The 23,728-nt window shown below is 43.4% G+C and overlaps 1 protein-coding gene across 1 annotated transcript in view; it reads right to left on the bottom strand.

Annotated features, from left to right (window-relative positions):
• Positions 1-23,728, bottom strand: part of ARHGAP18 (Rho GTPase activating protein 18) — a 165,623-nt gene that overhangs the window by 24,406 nt on the left and 117,489 nt on the right. The window contains exons 10-12 of the mRNA XM_088451377.1: positions 21,100-21,182; positions 20,654-20,860; positions 11,868-12,014 (exon numbers count right to left, since the gene is read on the bottom strand). Coding sequence (XP_088307503.1) covers positions 11,868-12,014; positions 20,654-20,860; positions 21,100-21,182 — 437 coding nt within the window. The remainder of the gene's footprint in view (positions 1-11,867; positions 12,015-20,653; positions 20,861-21,099; positions 21,183-23,728) is intronic.

Genomic DNA, 23,728 nt, shown 5'->3' with positions numbered 1-23,728 from the left:
CAGCAGCTACATAACAGAAGTAAGAGCTGCTGTTAAGGGCAGCAACATATGTAGAGACTCTGCCAGTAACACATCAACTGGAGGGATACAGGTGGTCTAAGGCTGAAATAGTGTAACGTGATAACTGCTTTTAGCTACCCTCACCCTTTGCCAATTCTTGTCTCCCTCTGCCTTCCGCTGTCACCCACTGCCTGTCCCCGTCGCCCACTGCTTCTCCCTGCCACCTTCTCCAGGTCACCCTCCACCTCTCCAAAGGGCATGCTCCCTAGAGTGCATGTCAAGAAACCACAGCCTCTTTTCAGGAGTGTGCGCGCTCTTTTGTGTGTGCAGAAGAGCACTCTCTTTAGGTGGTTTTGGGGGGGGGGGTATTCGGGGGGGCGCGGTGGGGAGGGGATAAAGGAAACCTTCGCCCTGAGCTCCTAGAACCGGTCCTGCTTGGGGTTGCAATGATGATAATTACTATTAGCTGTACTATGTAGACGCTTCCGATTGGTAACGGTTAAACCTCTACAGCTATTTTAGATCAGGTCACAGCCGTCAATTCGCTTCACTTATATGTTGTTTCCACAAGCGCAGTTGCAGTAAATGCAATAACTAACTTTTGAAGGATAAACAACGGATATGGAGGTGTTGTATTTAGTTTTCTTTTTTTATGGGTACAACATTAGTCTCCACTTGTGTATCTGACTGCAAAACATAGTATCATATTAAATTGTTTGTTTTTTTATCATTACTTAATTTTTATTGTGTACAGCTATAAGTGAGTCCCTTAGTTGATAAAACTGGAGCAGAACTAAGACATCAGTATTGAGTCATATCTGATGCAAGCATCTACTATGTATAAAGTGATGTGTGATGAATGGTACCTCTTTGTGAAAAAAACATTGACTCATCCGTTTGAGTTAAATCTTCATTTGGGGTTAAACTCTTCATTTGTCAAGTCTCCTGTATCCCACTTTGCTACTGATAGACAGTGTGGTGAAAACTGCCAGCCACTGAGTGACAAGTGTGAGACACTATGGGGTCAATCCAATTAGGTGCAAGTTGCGAGTTTGTTTCATGGAACTCGCAGAGTTTGCACGAATGCGCACACCCGAGAATTCTCCAATCAAAAATGCCTATTCGCGGTACTCGCAGCCGGGGATTGCTATTTGTCAGCCAAGTGTGATGTGAGAGAAGTGCATGAAAAAGTGGGATGACCTTCGCTGGACCCAAAAAAACTGAATTTTGTTTGCAGAATCATACAGAAGGCTGTTAGTGGGCATAAGGAAAGTACTTGAAGTATTTAAATGGTGTTAAATGGCCGATTTGTGCAATTTGAAAAAAAATAATTGATAGAAAATTTTTCTGCACTTTTATGCGAATAAAACTAAAAAGGCAAAAAAAGTAGGAAAAAAAAAGATGCTTTTGGGGTACATTGAGGTGACTAATAAAAAAAAATTCATAATATATATATATATATATATATATATATATATATACACACACATACTGTATATATATAGCAGTTATTTAAAAAAGAAAATAAATTAAATTTGTGGTTGATTTGGGGGTAATTTGATGCCATTTTAGTCAGTAGTCATTGGGTGGGGGTGTTCCAAGGGGTTCTGAGTGGTTTCCCGACATTTTAACCTTAAATTAAAGATTTTCACTTCCATCTATCACCCTCAGGGAGGTGCGAATGGAAATATGTGAGTTTACTCTGACTGGTTAAATACGATTTGACCCCTATGAGTTCTGAGAGGGGCACTCTGGTACTTAGCTGTAGCAAGATATACGGTATACTTCAGTAAGCGAGAGAGACACAAAAGATTAACGTCAGAATCCAGTGTGAAATAAATAGCCGGTGATTCTGCTGTGAGCTGTGCTGAGTGAGAGTTTGAAGTTCTAGCTGTTAGCCAGACTTATCAGAGGGCAAAGTGTTAGGAGCATCAGTGTCTGCTGTGTGTGGAGTGTGTGTGTGTAGAGACTGACCAACTGTGAGTATCAAATGAGGAAGTATCTTGGGGCTAAATGAAAAAGGTGTCCTGAAGTGAGATGAGAGAATGGCAAGTAGAGCGATCCTGGCAGAATATAGATTAAACAGTGAAATGCTGAGTGACAATCCTGATCTGCAAATAGGTAAGCTCTGGAGACAAACTGTGTGGTGTATTGAACTGTACTGTACTGTTCTTTATGCTACCAAGGACTATGCATGACACAGTGTCTGGGTCCCATTCAAAATTGAATTGTCATAGTTGGTTGCACTGTGCTAGCTTGTAGGCATCTCTTTCACTGCAATCTTTTTTGTACTACTTAAGAGATTGTAGGGTCCTGCGCAAGTGGTGTAGATGGTACTGCTTGCCACAGGTATGCTGCTGTACTGGGGGATGCCTGACCTCATCCAGTGGGTAAATACAGAGAAACGTGGGGACCAGATGCTGCGCACAACCTATTTCCTGAACTCTGTATAATCTAAATATATTCTAAAGTAGTAGAACCCAAAATGATGAGAGGGTACCAACTAAGAAACAAATGTTGCTTTTACTGATAAAAGTTTCACAATAATAGTCACTACAATTGTAATGCAATATAATATGGTGCCTGTAAACCATTGGTTATACACCAACAGAATAAACAAACAAATAAACACAATGGACAATGCTGCAATATGTCAAAATTATCAGAAGGAAAAGTAAACAAATATAAACAAAAATAAACAAAATATAGACAAATGTAGACAAAATATAAATAGCAAATATGCCGATCTATTTGTGAATAGGCACTGGTACTGGTCTCAACCTTAGATGCCGCCAACTGAATAGTCAATATGATAGAGATGGTTAAAGTATAGTGTTTAGTCAGGGAGATCTAGCGGCGTCCCGCTAGCTCCAAAGGGGTACCTCGGTGGTATGCTGTAAGTCCTGTGGATGTCTGTACGTTGCCCGGGTTATTCTCCGTGTAGTGTGGGGGAGGCTGGCTGTGGCAAGCGCCGGGGATCACTCTGCGTCACGGGCGCCCTGAGTGTCGAGATCACGGACTATGTCCCTGTTGCCAGGGGGCAGGTCCGTGCGCGTGCACCAGGTGCCGGACAGGGGAGAGGGGTGCCTACGGTCCTGGCTTGCGCAAGCCGGGGGCCGCGGACGACTCTGCACCAGAGGATACTTGCCCGGGTGCCAAGCTGCCGGTCCTGGCGGTCTTCTTCGTCGGCGGCGATGGCGCGCTTCTGTTGCTCGCTAGTAGATTCAAGTTCCGGTAGTGGTAAGCTGAAACAGTTGGACGGCAAATGTGGTACTGGAGACGCTGTTAGGTCGAAACGCGTTGGAGGAACACTGCAATCCCTATCTGGCAGGTCTTCTTCCGGGAGTTCTAGTACTGCTGCTTGATCCTTCAAATACAGCGACAATGTCTGTGATTGGTTCAAATTGTGATTGACAGGAGGGCGGGTCACCTTGGTGATTACATCCTCCTGAGAGTGCTATCTATAATGTGTAGCTGATAGGCTGGATAATAAGGTTCCACATACATAGATGAATAGGTATGATATTGCTTGTATAAATGTATCTATATCTATATATATATATATATATATATATGCAAAGTGTACATATTTATATATATATATATATATATATATATATATGTATATATATATATATATACACAAATAAACACAGTAAAGAAAAGATAAAATAAGGATAAATAAAAATAATAATAAATAAATAATTAATTAATTAAATAATTAATGAAGAAAATAAATAAATATAGAAAGAAAATAAATGAAGAAAATAAATAAATAAAGAATAACTAAACCAAAAATACTGAATAGAGATGAAATTAATAAACGAGTGGAGATATATCCCTAGGTGTCACCTAAGGTGTAATTGGTACATAAAGGTGAATAAGAGTTTTCCTTATATTATTGTCTAACGGGATATAGATAGCTCAAACCTAGACCTCAATAGCATATTATCATATTGTATATTGTGTATATGAGAAAGTGAAGCAAAAAGAAGCCAATACTTCTGTAATCATATCCGAGTAGGGGGTATATGGGGAATGGAATGGAATAGTAATCTAATTTTTACATATTATGGATTTTACCTCATTGTCACGATTCAGACCTTTGGGATGAAAAGTTTGTAATTTATACATCCATTCTAGTTCCACTCTATTTATGTAGTTATCAAAATTGCCCCCTCTCCAGTTTGGTTCAACTGTCTGTAATGCTATAAAACTCAAATGTTTTGGATTATTATCATGATGATCATTAAAATGTTTGGATAAATTATGGCTGTCCAATCCCTTATTTGTGTTTCTGACATGTTCCATAATTCTTACTTTCAGGGGTCTAGTAGTTCTGCCCACATATTGTTTCGGACATGTACATTGTAGAAGATAAATGACATTCTTATGGTTGCATGTTAATGTTTCCTTGATATTGTATGTATCTCCTGTTGAGCAAGATTCAAATGTCGTAGTTGGTTTAGTGCTTGTGGCTCCTGTGCTTCTGCATCCGGAGCATGAATGGCAATGGAAGAAGCCATTTGATGGTGTACATAAAGTGGTCTGCATTGTTTTTTTAGGCGGAATATGGTTCTTTTATCAATTTGGACCTCAGGTCTGGTGCCTTCCTATATGTTATTTTGGGTTTGTTGGGTATTAATCCTGCCAGCATATCATCCTCTTTGAGTATTCCCCAATGTTTTCTTAGGATCTTTTCTAATTGTTTACTTTGTTGTGAATATTGTGTAATGAATCTGACTTCGTCGTTCGATGTTCCTTCCCGATTTGTGCCTGATACTTTATGAGTCAGAATCAGCTCTATCTCTATCTTGTACTGCCTCTAGTGATTGAAGTATTAGGGTTTGTGGGTACTCTTTCTCTTCAAATTGTTTGGTAAGATCTTCACTCTGTTTCAGAAAATCTACTTGTCTGGAGCAGTTTCTTTTTAGACGTAGGAACTGTCCTTTGGGTATGGCTTTAAGCCAGTTTGGATGGTGCCAGCTTGTTGAAAGAATAAAGCTATTGACGTCTACAAGCTTTTTGTGAGTATTGGTGTGTATCTGTCCATCCTGTATGAATATATTGAGATCCAGGAAAACGACGTCAGTCTTACTGTAGTTGGCTGTAAAGATTAGATTGTTCGAGTTGGTATTAATTTTGATCAGAAAATTCTTAATTTTGACATATTGCAGCATTGTCCATTGTGTTTATTTGTTTGTTTATTCTGTTGGTGTATAACCAATGGTTTACAGGCACCATCTTTTTTGTACTACATTTGCAGGACTGAGCGAAGATGGGATGGTGAATATGAGGATCGCCAGAGGCACTGCAGGAGCACTTGCATCACCCCTTACATGTACAGAGAGATTACAGACATAAAATATATAAGCCTTATAAGTGCAGTATATTATTTAGTGTAGATTAAAAATTGTAAATACTGCAAGGTCTCTAGTGAGGATGGGTATGAGCCAAAATGCTCACTACTCACCATCCCTATGTGAAAACAACCAGTCCAAACCCCTGCATGCTCAGCCAGATATATCTCTGGTGTTGGACAGGAGAGTACAGGAATAGGACAGAAAAAAAGGAAATAACTTATGATATTACTATTAGTTATTGTGCTGTGTAGACTGTGGATTTAACAACCATGGGGTTTATTTACTAAGTGTGGAGTGGTTAAACTCGACACTTGTTTGTGTTCATGCCCAATATTTAAAAGGGCAGTGCTTTTAGTAGCCATGTCCTGCTAGCTTTTACAACCCGACAATTAGTAAATAAAACCACATGTATCATTTATTTTAAATTCCTGGGTTTCCAGTGGAGTATAATATGGTCAGATATATTAATAAGTACAATAAGTTAGTAGAAGTAGTTGTCCCTTTTTAATAACTTAAGTTTAATATCAACAGAACTTGAATTTAACATTTCTAAAAACCAAGAAAGAAGACAATAGCAGGGGTATAGCCAGAATTTTGTAGGCCCCATAGCAACATTTTTCAGAGGTCCCAGCCCAAATGCATCTAAAAGAGGCACTGCTCTTAGCAGTGGACGTTCATTTTATACCCCATAGTACTACCGCAGTTAATTTTTGAACCATAGTAGTGACCTTGCTTACATTCAGAGGCGGGCTGGGCCGGGGGGCAGGGTGCCATCTGCCCCCCAGGCCGGTACAATTCTAGTTTTCTAGGGCCGCCAGGCTGCGGCAGGCAGAGGATGCTTCTGCTCCCCGGCCACTGCTCTGCAAGAGACAGATCCAAGTAGCTATAGCAGAGTCTATAAGAAAATGGCTGCCCCCATATCAGGCTACACAAAGATGGCCATTGTCGACCAATGGAGAGCCAGGTTTCCCTACCCAGAAACCCTGGCTGGACAAGGGAAAAGGGGGCATGGCTTGTCGGGGGAGTTGGAAGAGGAGCTGAAAAAATAACTTGGCACCGCACCCATGGAGGAGAGAGTCAGAGAGGGCAGAGTCAGAGATGAGGAGTACCACAGACTGGGGGAGATCCTGCTTCCTGTCTTCTCCACCCATACCAGGTAAGTGGAGGGTAGATTGGATATATATATATATATGTCACAATTGCACAAACTTTGCAGGGAGAAGATGTTTAATTATTTAAAATATGTGTGTGCTAAGTGTGTCTGTATGTTGTGTGTGTATGTATGTACAGTATGCAGGGAGAAGATGTTTAATTATTTAAAATATGTGTGTGCTAAGTGTGTCTGTATGTTGTGTGTGTATGTATGTACAGTATGTATGTGTGTGTGTGTGTGTGTGTGTGTGTGTGTGTGTGTGTGTGTGTGTGTGTGTGTGTGTGTGTGTATTGAGCTGTCACTATCAGTGCAGCAAGCAATCATTAGGCTGAAAAATCAAAACAAACCCATCAGAGAGATAGCAAAAACATTAGGTGTGGCCAAATCAACTGTTTGGAACATTCTTAAAAAGAAAGAATGCACCCGAGAGCTCAGCAACACCAAAAGACCCGGAAGACCACAGGAAACAACTGTGGTGGATGACAGAAGAATTATTTCCCTGGTGAAGAAAAACCCCTTCACAACAGTTGGCCAAATCAAGAACACTCTCCAGGAGGTAGGTGTATATGTGTCAAAGTCAACAATCAAGAGAAGACTTCACAAGAGTGAATATAGAGGGTTCACCACAAGATGTAAACCATTCCTGAGCCTCAAAAACAGGAATACCAGATTAGAATTTGCCAAACAACATCTAAAAAAGCCATTACAGTTCTGGAACAACATCCTATGGACAGATGAGACAAAGATCAACTTGTACCAGAGTGATGGGAAGAGAACAGTATGGAGAAGGAAAGGAACTGCTCATGATCCAAAACATACCACCTCATCAGTGAAGCATGTTGGTGGTAGTGTCATGGCGTGGGCATGTATGGCTGCCAATGGAACGGGTTCCCATGTATTTATTGATGATGTGACTGCTGACAAAAGCAGCAGAATGAATTCTGAAGTGTTTCGGGCAATATTATATGCTCATATTCAAGCAAATGCTTCAGAACTCATTGGACGGCTCTTCACAGTGCAGATGGACAATGACCCGAAGCACACTGCAAAAGCAACCAATGAGTTTTTTAAGGCTAAAAAGTGGAATGTTATGCAATGGCCAAGTCAATCCCCTGACCTGAATCCGATTGAGCATGCATTTCACTTGATGAAGACAAAACTGAAGGGAAAATGCCCCAAGAACAAGCAGGAACTGAAGACATTTGCAGTAGAGGCCTGGCAGAGCATCACCAGTGATGACACCCAGCGTCTGGTGATGTCTATGCATTCCAGACTTCAGGTTGTAATTGCCTGCAAAGGATTTGCAACAAAGTATTAAAAAGTGAAAGTTAGATTTAGGATTGTTTAGTTTGTCCCATTACTTTTGGCCCCTTGTAATTCCTACACCGTTCACCTGATTTGGATGGAATTACCCTCAAATTAAATCTGAAAGTCTGCAGTTAAAGCACATCTTGTTTGTTTCATTTCAAAGCCGTTGTGGTGGTGAATAGAGGCCAAAATATGAAAATTCTGTCAATGTCCCAATATTTATGCACCTGACTATATATTTATATATATCTATATCTATCTATCTATATCTATATCTATATATAAACTGTATACAGGATTGGGTATGGAATCCCTGCAGTTGGGAATGCCGGCTGTCAAAAGACTGACAGCGGCATCCCGATGCTGAGGTTCCCAACAGGGGATAAGTATGCTATCCCTGCCCCTTTTACACCCTAACCATAACCATCCTTTTCTTTACCCTAAATCTCACTACCCTGCACCCTAACCCTCCCTACATTCTAACCCTAAGTGCCTAAACCTAACCATCCCCTTCCCGGGGGAGGCCTAAACCTAATCCTCCCCTCCCCCTGCGGCTTACAGCTAAGGCGCCCGCTGTACTTATGATCGGAATGCAGTCTGTTAGGATCCCAATGTCAGCATCCCGATCATAGGTTTTTTAACTACATCATATCTCTCTCTCTCTCTCTCTCTCTCTCTCTATCTATATAGTAGTCCACAGACCGGCACTCAAAGGGCTGTACATGCTGTAAACTGGCTCCGGTGCCCTCCTATAGGGTAACAACAGCGTGTCCCAAATATAGATCCAAGAAGGCAGAACTCAGAGACTTGAAATGCAGACAAACTTCAGTTTAATTGATCGACGTTTCGGAGGACGTACCTCCTTTCTCAAGACACTGACATGTGAGTGTCTTGATAAAGGAGGTACGTCCTCCGAAACGTCGATCAATTAAACTGAAGTTTGTCTACATTTTCAGTCAGTCAGAGTCTGTCTCTCTCTCTCATCTCTCTCTCTCATCTCTCTCATCTCTCTCATCTCTCTCATCTCTCTCTCTCATCTCTCTCATCTCTCTCATCTCTCTCTCTCATCTCTCTCTCATCTCTATTTTCAGGGGGAACACTCCAGAATGGCGTTCCTGGAGGTCTTCTGAAAGATTATGTCATCAGGAATGGCGTTTCGGAACCTCCTGTCTGTGCAGCTTGAAGTGCTGTTACTCTGTGGGCTGGCCCAGAACACATGAAGCACAGTGGGGACGGTGATGACAGGTAAAAAAAAAGATCATGTCATCATAACCAGAGACCCGGGGGGAGAGTGTCCGCTGCTTGTGCACACACTTCCAGGGCTATAACGGCGGTGCGACCATGAGACGGTCACCAGGGACTCAAGACCCCGCCACACACTATAGTCCTGCAGCCCAGTAGCAGCTGTACTTGGCTGCCGGAAAACAGCAACTTCGTATCCCCGCTGAGGCAGTGCACTGCCACTCATTACTGTTCGCGGACACGGCACCTAAATCAGGAAAGTCGCGAATGTGATGTCATGACATTGCGATGTCTGTATGCCTACCAGGATCTAAGTGCTGGCTACTGCTACCTGTCACTGTCAGTCAGAGCCTGAAAACAGGAGAGGGATCCGGCGACTGCAGAGGGTGAGATCGGTCCTGGAGGAGGAGCTGAGCTGCCGAGTGGAGAAAGACAGTCGAGCGGAGCAGGTAAGTTAACCATTGGAGGAGGGAGCAGATGACAACAATGACTGGGGGGTGGGGACCACATAATAATGCATATATATACTAGGAGAAGAGGGGGACACAATAATTCATATATGTGTGGGCACCCTCACAATCTCAGTGCCCCCTGCTGTGGCCCTGCATTTTCACATAACATGTGCTGCAAAACTCTGAGCCCTTGCATCCAACACACTGAAGGGGATGCAACCTAGGCAGCATTGCCCCTCCATTCCTAATTCCCTCCACTGGCAGCATAAGAGGAGTGGATTTTGTTTATCTTGCCCCTTTATTAGGGACCTGGGCACTGCTACCTGACTCTCCTCCTTTATTCTCCTCTTATACCTGCTTACACAGTACCTTCCCATGTGTACCCATACCCACATTACACAAACCACACCCCCAACATTCCCACACCCGTTTTTAAAATTGCATTTGCTGTTAGAAAATTTGAGCCACTTGCTCTTGTTTGCCCTCCCCCCCTCCCCCCGGCTGAAAGTTGGCAGCCAGCCCCTGCTTACATTGCACCACATAGTGCCCACAGTTCACATTATGCCATGCTGCAGTATCCTAAGTTCATATTATGTTGCACTGTATTGTCTCCAGTTCATACTATGCTACAATACAGTGCTACAGTAAATTTTACACCTCATTACAGTGCCCCCAGTTCATATTGTGCCACATACGCATACCTCCCAACATGACCCTCTACAGGAGGGACACAATGCTCTGGTCCTGGTCCTGGTCTGGTCCGTGATTAGCAGGGAGCGCTTCCAATGGGAAGTCACTGCCATTGATAGGTAGTCCCTGCAGGTGGCGAATTTACCAAGGGCGGCTGACTAGTCCTTTTCAGACCGGACAACGGGCCGGACCAAATTGCTTAGCAAGCAATTTGAAGAACTTGGTAGACAACTATCTGACCTGGGTCTGGGGTCCCATAGCAATGGCACCTCCTGCACCCACTACGTCCATGCATGGATCCACTCAAGTATTGAAAAACATAAAAGTGAAATATTTTATAGGTTTTAATAAGCATAACTAGCATATTTGCTATGGCATTTGGTTATGTTAAAAAACAAAAAAAACTCTATAATTTCATAAATCTTTTGCATTCTAAATAAATTTGCTTAGTGGCTTGGATAAAAATAAAAATTCACATAAAAGTCTTATCTGGAAATGACAGAAAAAAATGTACGCATTATACAGATAAGTGTGCACTGCTAATATATAAATAAACTCCTTAAAATAATATTTGATTTATCAGTGAGCTCTGACATAATTTCAGTGTTCTTTAGGAAACCTTATGCATTATTAGGAATGGTCACAGAACGCCTGCGATTTTGAATAGCTTTAAAAATTTACAGTAGGGAGCACATTATCCTTTATATGTTACAGTTAGGGGTGCCAAGACATCAGAGGGGCCAGGAAATTGGAGGGGGCGTGGCTACACTCCATCTTGGTGCACAATGCTAAGCTGTAGCAATGGAGGGGATTGCGGGATCAGAGAATTGCAGGAGGGGTCATGGTTACACCTTCCTTGCACCACCAGCGGTCCAGGCAATATGTACATCCCACCCAGGGCCGGTTCTATGATTACGCATGGTACGAGGCCGCGTAAGGCGCCACATGGTGAAGGGCGCCGCAGCCGCGACCATGCAGAATTACCGCGGTGCAGACTGTGTCTCTGTGACACAGCTGCACCGCGCGTGTAGCGCTGACCGGACGGAGTTCGGTCAGCGCTACACAGTGCCAAACACACAGCCGCCTGTGTCGGCAGCTGTGAATTTGCTTCAGCAGCTGATGAGAGTCTGTCAGACTCTCATCGGCTGCTGCTGCTCCCACTGTGGGGGCCATCTTCCGGCTCCCGCAGTGGGTAATGGGAGAGACTTCATGACGTCAGCAGGGAGCAGGAGCGGGGGGTTCAGGTAAGTGTTTTTTTATTTTTTCTTTATTACGTGTGTCTCTACTGGGGGGGGGCTACAAGGGAGGATTACTACTGGGGGCACTAGAAGGGAGGATTACTACTGGGGGTACTTGAAGGGGGGATTACTACTGGGGTACTTGAAGGGGGGATTACTACTGGGGGCACTTGAAGGGGGGATTACTAATGGGGGCACTTGAAGGGGGGATTACTAATGGGGGCACTAGAAGGGAGGATTACTACTGGGGGCACTATATAAGCTTACTAATGGGGGCACAAGGGGCACTGCACAGGGGGGACCACTACCGCGGGCACTGCATAGGGGGGCGCCAAAAAACCTACTCGCTTACCAAAAAATTGGGGCTAGGGCCGGCGCTGATCCCACCCTCTCTGACCTTGGCTACAATAATCATACTTACATCACCAATGCTTTTTTCAGTCTTTTCATACTTCTCCCAGTCATATGCCATTCTTTTCAAAAGCTTCTTCATAGCCTTCTCCTTTGGGTTTTTCTTCTGGTTGACAATGTTAAGCTTTCTTACTTGTGCAACAATAAACTTAGGAATCTGTTTGTAAAACAAATAAATAAAACTTAAGATATTACAAATCCAGGAAATCCTGAAATAATCACAATCAAGTTATATCGTATGACATTCTGTCAAAAAGCTGTGTATTAATCATAAGTGGGAAACATGACCCATAGCTCTAGTCCTCCTTGAAAGTAGTAATTTATCCCTTAAAGAGATCTGCTGCAGACAATTGTTCCATCAAAGCGTAGCAAGGTAATACACACAGTTTTTGGTGTTTTTTAACACTGAATGAAATTTGGCGTAACCATAATACCTATAGTCAGGGATTTTTTTTTGTAGTGTTTCTCACGGGTGCACAGTAATGGCACTTTTTTTAATAAATTTTAATTATTACACAGTATCTATTTTCAGAAAAAAAGAAGCAATAAGTAAAATCATTCAAGAAATTAATAAAAGGAATATTTGCACTCTTATCCAGAGTGTGGAAGCTATTATATATCTTGTAACTTAAGGCGAGTACCGTCATCTTTTTTTTTTTTATAGGAAAAGAAAACACTGCCTATAGTTAAAGGTGAGTGAGGAGAGGGCACCCTTGGAAGCAGATTTTGTTGTTTTTTTACTTAATTTATTGTGTCCAACTATATTAATATGGGGAGTGAAACACAGCTAAACAGATATACATAATAAGCATTGGTCACATGTTGCTTGGGCTCCTTATGTCACTCATCTGTCTAATTTAGTACTCATTAATAAGAGTTATGGTAGACTTACCTTTGATAACTATTTTTCTTTGATGTCCATAGGGGCCACAGGAACTACCTTGGGGAATATGTGGTTTGGAGGAAACCAGGCACCAAACAGTCAATGCTTTCCGGTCCCAGGATGCACCGGGTCCTCCTCCATATATACCCCGCCCCCGGCCTCAGGTCCTCAGTTTGTAAATAAGCCCATCGGCAGGAGAATAAAAGTGGAGAAGGAAGTACACATTACACTAGAAACTCTCATACAAAAAAGAGGGAATCAGGGACAAGAAGGAGCAGATCCAACTGAAGCCAAGTGCATCAGGGAGGGTGCCCTGTGGACCTTGAAGAAAAAGAGTTATCAAAAGGTACAGTAAGTCTACGATAACTCTTATTTTCTTCTTCAGGATCCATAGGGTCGACAGGAACTACCTTGGGGATGTCTTAAAGCAGTTCCCTTAAGGGTGGATCCGCCATCCAAAGGAAGCATCCTGTGAGGCAAAAGTATCAAATGCATAGAATTTGATAAAGGTATGGACGGAAGACCAAGTGGCTGCCTTGCACAGCTGTTCAGCCGAGGTGCCACGTCTAACCACCCAAGAAGGTCCCACAGACAGAGTTGAATGCGCTGTCACCCTGCTGGGTCAGGGAGATCAGCCTGCGTATAAACTTGAGATATAGTCATACACAGCCACTGAGCCAGAGTCTGCTTGTTAGATGGCCAATCACATTTGTGAAAGCCATACAAAACAAAAAGTGCATATGATTTCCCAATGGAGTTGGTACGATCCACGTAGATACGAAGATCTCGAACCACATCCAATGAAGTTTCACCCGCATAAAGGCCTGAAGACTTGAAAGCCAGTATAACAATTTCTTAATTTATATGAAAACAGGATACCACTTTTGGAAGGTAGCCTGCCAGTGTATGATGGACAGCTGTATCCTGGTGGAATATCAAATATGGGGGGGCGACACGAAAGTGCTGCCAAATCAGAGATTCTGCGAGCTGAGGAGATAGTGAGGAGAAAAAGTGTCTTCGCTGTCAACCACCTGAGTTCCACTATATCCAAAGGTTTAAAGGGAGGAACCTGTAGCACCCTGAGAACCAATCCCACGGTGCCACCGGAGGAACAAAAGGTGGTTGCAGAAGGAGTACACCTTCAAAAAATGTTCTAACATCTGACAAGGGAGCGATTCTACACTGAAACCAAACTGACAGTGCAGAAAACTGTACTCTCAATGTGGCCAGGCGGAGACCAAGGTCTAATCCAGCCTGGAGAAAAGCCAGAACTCGAGAGACCCTAAAAACTTTAGGATCATGTTTTCTGTGGGAACACCATAGAAAAAAGGACTGCCAAATCTGGTAATAGTTGCGGGCAGAGGAAGGCTTTCTTGCCCCAAGAATCATATAAATCACAAAGCTGGTAAACCCTTTGGCTCTTGAGATGGAAGACTCAAGAGCCAAGCCGTCAAAGACAGACAAGGTAGGTAGGGATGTAGGCTGGGACCCTGAACTAGCAGGTCCGGCCGAAGAGGAAGTGTGAGTGGAGTATCTATGGAGAGACACATCAGGTCGGTGAACCAATGGAGCCTGGGCCAAGCCGGAGCTATTCGAATCACCCTGCCGCCCTCTTGTTTGAATTTTCTGATAATTCTTGGTAGAAGAGAGATTGAAGGAAACAGGCAAGCTAACCTGAAATCCCATCCATGAAGGCGCTGACCTTGTGATTGTGCCATGAGGCCATGAGATCCACATTTGGTAGTCCCCACTTGTCCAGTAGGAGCTGGAAGACATCTGGGTGGAGAGCCCATTCTCCGGTATGTATGTCCTGATGACTCAGGTAGTCTGCTTCCCTGGGATGAATATTGCCCAAATTGCCAGAAGAGGACGTTCTACCCAAGTCAGAATGTTTGCCACTTCCCACATGGCTGCCCAACTTTGCGTGCCTCCCTGATGGTTGACGTAGGCTACCGTGATCGCATTGTCGTACTGGATCTGGACAGGCCTGCCCTGAAGGAGGTCTCATGCTAGAACCAGTGCCCTGTATATGCCCGAAGTTCCAAGATATTTATGGGCAGGTGACTTTCCTGAGACGTCCTCCTTCCCTGGAAAGTGCACTAACTTGTCACCGCACCCCATCCTCGAAGACTGGCGTCCGTAGTGAGGAGTACTCATTTTGGGATCCACAGAGGGTGACCTTTTTCAGATGAGCCATCTGAAGCCACCAGAACAGGGAAAGCCGAACCTCCGGAGAGAGAAGGATCATCTGAGACTTTATCCACTGATACTAGACAGAACCAACAGCTGCAAGGGCCTGGAGTGGAGCTGGGCATGTTCCACCATGTTGAAGGTGGAAACCATGGATGCCAGGACCTGCATTGCTGAGTGGACTGATACTCTTTGATTGTGGAGCAATTTGCGCACCTGCAAATGTAGAGCTGAAATCTTTTCTACTAGCAAAAAGATCCTCTGCGTCTGAGAATCAAGGAGCACTACCAGATGTATCATCCGCTGAGTTTGAAAAAGTGACGACTTTTTCCAATTGATAACCCAGCCATGCTCTTTTAGGCAGGCCACTGTCAGCTGGGGATGATGATGTAAAACATCCTGACATTGTGCCAATATGAGGAGGTCATTCAAATATGGCAGTATTACAACCCCTTGTCGTCTGAGATGAGCAGTCATAAATGCCATTATCTTAGTAAAAACCCAAGAAGCTATGGAGAGACCAAAGGGTAGAGATTGAAATTGGTAATGTTGCTGACGAACAGCAAATCGTAGAAACCTTTGATGGGATAGTGCTATAGGCACATGCAGGTATGCGTCCTGTATGTCCAAGGAAACCATAAAATCCCCAGGTTCCATTGCCAGCACAATTGACCGTAGGGTTTCCATACGGAATTTGGGTACATGAATAAAATTTGTTGAATTGCTTTAGATTCAGGATAGGTTGATGAGACCTATTCGGTTTCGGAATCAAGAATAGATTTGAATAATATCCGCTTTTCTGTTGAGCCAAGGAAACAGGATTGATTACCCCTGAATTCAGCAGTCTCTGAATGGTTTCCTGGGGTGCCAGGGCTTTGACAGAGTTTGATGGGGGATTTGTGCTAAAAACATTCTGCGGAGGATGTCGCCAGAAGATGATTGCTTATCCCTGAGAGACTACTGCTCTGACCCAGGCATCCGTTGTTGTTTGATGCCAGGTGTTATAAAATGGAAGAAGTCGGCCTCCCACCCTGAGGTCGGCCTGTCCCATCAGGCTGAAGGTTTGTCATCCGGTTTGGCAGCTGGACGTCTGACTGACCTTCTTCCCTTCTTGTGACTTGGTAGTCTTGCAGAAATTTTGACTGCCTGGAAAAGGACTGTCCCTTTGTCTTTCCCTGAGGGTGAAAGGACCGAAGGGAAAACTGCCCCTTGTAAGTGGTTGTTGATGGCAACCCAGCAGATTTTGAAGTGGTCACCGTAGCCACTATCTTATTCAAATCTGGGCCAAACAATCTTTTACCTGAAAAAGGAAGGGATTCTAGAGCTTTCTTGTTACCCACATCCGCCTTCCAGGACCTTAACCAGAGTTCTCTACGTGCAACATTCGATGTTACCGATGCCCTAGACACCATAATACCTGCGTCCATTGCTGCATCCCCTACGTAACATGCTGCTTCTCGCATAAGAGAGAGATAAGATAGTTGTCCTCTCGTAGCATCTGGTATAGTCTCTTCCAATGCCGCCGTCCACTCTTCCATAGCCTTGGCTACTCAGGCTGCTACCATAGCCGGACGCGTAATTGCACCAGATAAAGAGAAAATGGATTTCAAACAGGTTTCCAATCTTTTATCAGTACCATCCTTAAGATAGATGCAGATGGTATGGGCAATGTGGAACTCTTACTTAAATGAGTCATGTGAGCACCCACTGTAGGAGAGACTTCCCACTTATCCCATTCACTTGCAGAAATGAATATAAAGAAGATAACTTTTTTGTAGCATTGAACCATCTATCCGGAGTACTCCATGTCTTAACCATGAGTTTTGAAAGCTGTTCAGACTGACGAAACTCATCTTTAATCACCTTCTGTCATCTAAATAGCAGAGCTTTAGACCTAGGAGGTGCCTTTTCATCCTCCAAATTTAATACGGATTTGACCGCTCCCACCAGATACGGAACATCCACAGAGGCATGACAATCCTCCTCTTCAGATACAGGTTCCAAGGAGGAACCATGTGCAACATCTGATTCATCTAATGATGCCTGAATCTGGGCGGAATGATGGGTGGTTTGCAGTCTATCCACTTGTCTAAGTTGTAGAGCAGCAGACTGCTGAACACATACTCTGTGAAGAATGAGCATAAGCATCAAGCCATGATGGATGCATAGGGGGTACACACATAGCAGGGTGCAGCTGCTGTGGAAATCCCATAGTAGGAGGCAATATAGGTGCCGCCAAACTGTCCACTAAATGCGTCAAAACCTGCTAAAAAGAGGACACTCACTTTGGCTCTTGTGCAGGAGCTGGTACACTGGATTGGTGTGATGGAACTTTACAACAAAGAGCACACAAACCATCCTGCATGAAATCCTGAGTTGACAGGCCTGCCTGACAGGATTTACATGAAAAATATGTAAAGAAAACAGAAAAAAAGTACTCCTGAGAACAGGGGCACACCTCAGTAAAATATAACTTTTAATAAGTACTGAATATAAAATATAGACTAATAGGTTTAAATATCACAATATCTGAAAATACACATATGTGAGTTTCAAAGAAAAAGAGACTCAGAAACAGAACCTAATGGGTCTGTCAATATATAGTATGAATAGAGCAACAGATAAAATTGTTATTAGTGAAAATAACACAAAGAATCACACACAGTGTACGTAAGAGTGATGTCAGTGGTTAAGTCAATATAACCACTTAGTGAATCACGGCAAAATATTGAAAAATGTGAATAAATAAAGTGAAAAAAACATACATTACATCTAAAATAACATCATAACCAATACATGCGCCTGTAGTTACATAAATGCAGACATAATAATCATACAATCTGAGGCGTCCCTCATACACCTGGGAATAAGTTTTATCCAGCTCAGTGTGAAATTAACATAGGTCAATGATGCTGGATAGAGGAAAAAAAATAGGCTGTGTATTTATATGCACTGAGATCTGCTATCCCCAGTCCTGCTGTGCATCTAACTGGGAAAGAAAGTCCTGTGCAACACCACAGTGAAGGAACAATAGACCTGCTTCTGCTGCCAGCCTGAGACTCAAAGCTTACTCTGTTACAAAGTATTGCAGAGTATTGGCTGTGTCATGGCTGGTGAGAGAGCAAGGGGGAGAGATAAATACCTGTGAATCAAAATGACAGTACAGGATTCCCAGTGGAGGCTTAGTCAGAGGATGCAAGGGTCCTCTGTGCGCACAGTGGGACCCACTAGCAGTGCCGACGAGCGTTTCACCGGGGGCTTTGTCAAGGAAGCTCACAGTGTACAGCTACAGCCAGATATAAGTACCCTTAGGTGTAAACCTATTGGTTCTATTCATAAGATTGAAAGCCTAATATCCAATCAGGATTCAGATAGGAGGAGCCGGCCGGGACTTAAGTGTAAGTGACTCACTGGCCAGTGTGTGTATTGTACTCTCCCTTGCTCTCTCATCAGCCATGACACAGCCGATACTCTGGAATACTTTGTAACAGAGTAAAGCTTTGAGTCTCAGGTGGCAGAAGCAGGTTTATTGTGGCAGAAGCAGGTCTATTGTTCCTTCACTGTGCCGTTGCCAGATTCCCAGTTAGATGCACAGCAGGACTGGGGACAGCAGATCCCAGTGCATATAAATACACAGCCTAATTGTTTCCTCTATCCAGCATCATTGACCTACAGTATGTTAATTTCACACTGAGCTGGATAAAACGTATTCCCAGGTGTATGAGGGACGCCTTCATATTCTATAATTATTATGTCTGCATTTATGTAATTACAGGCACATGTATTGGTCATGATGTTATTTTAGATGTAATGTATGTTTTTTTTTCACTTTATATATTCACATTTTTCAATATTTTGTGGCTTGGGTGAATCAGAACCATAGCCCAAAGTCTACAAATTGTAATTAGGACACCTTGACAATTGTGTGTGGAGGGTGCTGTGGAAACTACAATGCAGCCCCTTTATTCCCCATGAAAATATGTTAGCGTAAGGAGATGCTTATTGGAAAGGCCACACATGGACAGCCAGGTAACACACAATCCATTCTCAAAAATTTACAAAGTACAAAGAATTAAAAGCAAAACACTAAAATGTTCACTTAAGAGTTTCTCGATGCCAAGAAAAACAATTAAACCATATTCTGCTTGTTGAGAATACATAGTAACATGTCAATATTAAACCCTGGTTGTCTGCACATTTTAGCATTTCTCAACCTAAGTTCTCTATAGACCGAAAGGTTAAATATCAACTCATCTGCACACCCCTCAATACTTGGCTTGGACAGTTTACCAGCCCATGCAAACATTGCAGGACAGCCAATTGTCATTAAACATGCATCTCCCTTGTACCCAGCAAGATGCAGACAACAAGGATATTTCACCAAATAGTTGGTGCAGCTGAGGTCCAGTATATTCTATTATGTACTGTCCATGAGAGTATATAGTTACATTTTATCTTTACTGTGGGTAAACCCTTCATTTTCATAACATTAAATATAAGCAGACCTTAGGGGTTAAATGTTAAAAAAAGTAGCTTAAGGATCCATTTTGACACTATAAGCCAGGGATTCCCAACCACTATCCTCAAGGCACACTAACAGTCCAGATTTCAAGGATAGCCATATTTGAGCACAGGTGACTTAATTAGTACCTCAGTTATTTTGACTTAACCATCTGTGCTTAAGCATGGATATCACTAAAACCAGGACTGTTAGTGTGCCTTGAGGACAGAGGTTGGGAATCACTGCTATAAGCCATAAGGATCCATTTTGACACTATAAGCCACAATCTACATGTAACCTTTTGCTAGATGCACTCTCCAAGCATCGTACATCATTCCTTTCCTGCACATTGGCCATTGTTAGATGAGCAAAACTATGCAGTTCTGTCTACATCTGTGCAATGTCAGCACAAGAATGATATACATATGGGATAGGGGTTGTAATTACAACATAGGGCCTGATTAAGAGATGGACACATTAACACAGTAGCTGCCTCTTTGGATGAAGCTACTGTACTAAAATATGCAATTGCTGCAGTAAGGCTTCTTATTTAAATAGACTCCTCCTTCGGTGATCCCCTGCTGCATAAGAAGATGCAGCATAGGATCACTCTGCGTAAACATTGGTCATCTGAATAATCTTCAGGTTGCTCAGGATGTCCAGTGTTTTCACACAGCTAAAGCCAGTGAAGCTGCGTACGAGGACGCAGCCACTGACTTTAGCACGCCCAGAAAACGGGTCCGACAAGCCCCCATTTTCCAGGATGCTGTCTGATGCTGTCCCAAATGTCTGCAGCCTGTCAATCAAGCTGTGGCATCTGAGCACTGCGAGGGAGCTTGCAGAAGGAGATCTGCACATGCGCAGTCCCATGCATGCGCAGATATTAAATCATCAGGTTAGCGTATAACTGTGCATTAGGTCCATAGTCCTATAGGATCCATTTTACACATAAACCCATAATATGCCCACAAAAAACATACACAAGCCACAGAGTACTTAAAAACATATAAATCCTGAATGATCCCCACAGCCACTAAAAGAGTCTCTATACACCCACAAAGAAATAAATTCACATACATGCTTTGTAATAGCAGACACACAAAAGGAAGCAGCGGTGGCTGAAAAAATGTAAAATGTGCGTGTGTATCAAAATGCAATTTATACATTATGGAGCCCTTGATATGGACACATTAGGACCGTTTGGTTTATTTACTTCACATACCGTCCAGAGAAGTTTTTGGTATTTGATCATGAAAAGCATGACGGATGCTGTTCGGGCTGCATTGGTCACGGCACTCTGATCCACAGATTTTACAGGGGAGGCACGGACAGAGAACAGATTGGGAGCCATTATCATGGCAACGTTTTTCAGAGTCATTTTGTTTTGCTCTCTCTGATCCACGACCCTTTGAAGGAATTCAAGCAGAGCCTGAAACAAAAAGGATACACAAGATACTTAATGCCCTGCCTAACAGGGCCATGTTTATCCATCTGCTTCCAGTTAGGTACTGAAAATAAACCTATCATTTGCTATCCAAGCGGCCACTAGTTGCTTTCAAATATATTCTCTTACAGATCAAATATTTCACAATGACAAAAGTAAATGCATAGGTTTGGCATCTATCAGTTAATTCAGTACACACCACTGTAAATGAAATGTAAACTGACCTTCAAAGTGTCACGGTGTATTTCAGGAAGAAGTATTACCAGGAGATTCAGAGCTTGGAGCCGATGCTTTTTTGTTGGGAGGTCTATAAGAGGAATAAAATATCACCTACATTATACTAAATCTTGTTTTACATTTAATTGAATAAAGTTAAGCCTAGAACATACTTCCCATGTCTATTTACTGTCCAGAAAACAAATACGGCTCATGAGATTATAGGTATTGATCAAATAATACTTGCGGGATATTCCCCAAAACACCTGTTTTACAAGTATTAAGGGCCCCCGATTGTATGAAGGAGGTACCACAGCACATACTGTATCTCCGATATCTGCTTCAGTCCCTCCATTGCTAACAGCAGCCATAGCTCCCATAGGCCTTTATGGAGGCTGTAACGTTGACAGATTTACCAAGCTCGGGGATGGCATTGTCCTATAATAGCCTCATGGCTACTAGTTTGCAAAATTTTTCGGAGAGGCAGCCTCAGGCTTACTTTCCTTCGTACCTCGGTGACACATGCACCGGCTGATGGCTGTGCATGGGCTGCCGGGGACCTGAACCGTGGAAGCGGTGTGATAGAGCTCCGTTACCACACTACTTCCAGCTCTTCACCAGGACGGTCTCTTATCAGAGCCAGTTACCTGGCAAAATGATTTTAGTAAATTAACTTGAAGATATTCATCTTTACTTTGTGACTTTACACAAAAAATATTAATCAAATCCGCATTAAAAATGAAGAGTGTGATAAATATGCCCCTATGGACGATGCATCTCCGCACTGTTCGCATGCATGCCTGCGTTAATTCCGCCGATATGCATGTACAAAAAGACAAAGGACAGGTTTCTCTGTAAGAGCTGTCTGTTGCGTGAGGGACTTCAGGATCTATGACCCAGAAGTCCCTGTGATGTTATTCTGCACATGTTCAGAATGAGACACAAACCGCGAGGAGTGCTGGGAGGAATCCTGCTTGGATCCCTCTCTCATCACTCTGCTAAGAGAAGCCCATAAGCTTCTTTTGGGCAATGCCATTTAAAGATGGTGTTGCCCACCGCATCCAAGCCCAGGAACGGATTGCATTCCAGGGCTTGGTGCATATGAGAAATACGGTCTAACCCCCCGAAAACTGCATTTTCGGGGTTTGACCGCATTACTAACATTGCTGCATCCCACTCTATGACACAAAATTTATGATCTCTGGGCCTGATACAGACCCGCTTGCGAGCGCTGAGCGCTCGCAAGCGGGTCGATGATGCCCTAGTGCGCATGCGCTCGATGGAGGGAGCTCCGTCGTGCGCATGCGCGAGACTGGGTCTCGCACCAAAAGGGGCGTGCTGTCGATGGTGAGTGACAGCACGCCCCCTTTGGTGGGCGTGCCGGGGGCGTTACTGCCCAGACGGAGGCATTCCCATGGGAACGCCTACAGTCTGGGGCCGGCCCCACTGACATCACAAGTGATGTCAGTGGGAGTGCTTTTGGCTCTGATAGAGCCAAAAGCACTCCGGGCTTGCGGCAGATGAGACCCTACCGCAAGGGTCTCATCACAAGCCCGATGGTCTTGACCATCGTGACCATCTTTTTGGTCGCTCGCATAAGCTGTGGGTGGTCACCCACAGCTATGCGAGCGCTCCAATAATGGGTAGGACGGCCCTGATTCAGAGCGAGCGCTCTTGTCAGAGCGTCCGGCTCTGAATCAGGCCCTCTGTGCGTTGTAAAATCGGCACGCTCTCATATAGAGGCATATTTATCAAAATCCGCATTTTTAATACGGATGTGGTAAATATTTATTTTTTTCCAGGAGCCAGGCTTCGATAGGAGCACATACTGGGGGAAGAGTTGGAAGCAGTGTGACAGAGTTATGCTATCACATTGCTTTCTGGTTTGGGTCCCAGGGCACACTGCGCATGTGCGGTCGAAGGTAAGCGCATGTGTCACCAAGGGGCGACACAGGGAAAGCCAGAGGCTCCGGGCAGGATGTACTAAGCATCACTTCCGATCGATCGGATCCCTCCCAGCCTAGAGCGTGCTGATAAGAAGCCCAGAAACTTCTATTGGGTAACACCACCTGAAGGTGGCGTTACCCATCGGGACGAATGCAATAAAAACAAAACTGCATTTTCACGGGTTTACTGCATTTTCACCCTTAGTACATTCTGACCTCCATTTCTGAAAAGTTTAGCAAAATTTGCATGCCGGTGCTTGGTAAGTATGTCAGCTTTGCAGCCCCCATAGAAAGCTATAGGGGCTGTGGCTGATATTGGAAATGGGGGGACCGTGGCAGATATCTGAGATATTTGCTACTGTCTCTCTTTCATACATTTGGGGAATCTTTAATATTTGCAGGTACCCCAGAAAATGGGTGTTCTTTGGCAATCTCCTTAAATGTTATTTGATAAATAGGCCCCATAGCACTGTTTTGTAAGGTGTGATGTGCTGCGAGCAGTAACGTATTATATGAATAACCACTTGTAAGCAAGAGGATAGCATAGATGGATAACTATAAGAGTAGATAAAATCTAAAATTACCAGACACTTAACTTTATCGTTTAAATATTTTTAAAACAATAAAATTTTTCTCCAAATTGTTTTCTTCATATACAGATTGATAACATCATCATCTGCAAACATTACAC

Source organism: Taudactylus pleione, unplaced genomic scaffold, assembly GCF_031769625.1.
Source record: "Taudactylus pleione unplaced genomic scaffold, aTauple2 ptg000006l, whole genome shotgun sequence".
Lineage (NCBI taxonomy): Eukaryota > Metazoa > Chordata > Amphibia > Anura > Myobatrachidae > Taudactylus > Taudactylus pleione.
This window is presented reverse-complemented; position numbering and strand designations above follow the sequence as displayed.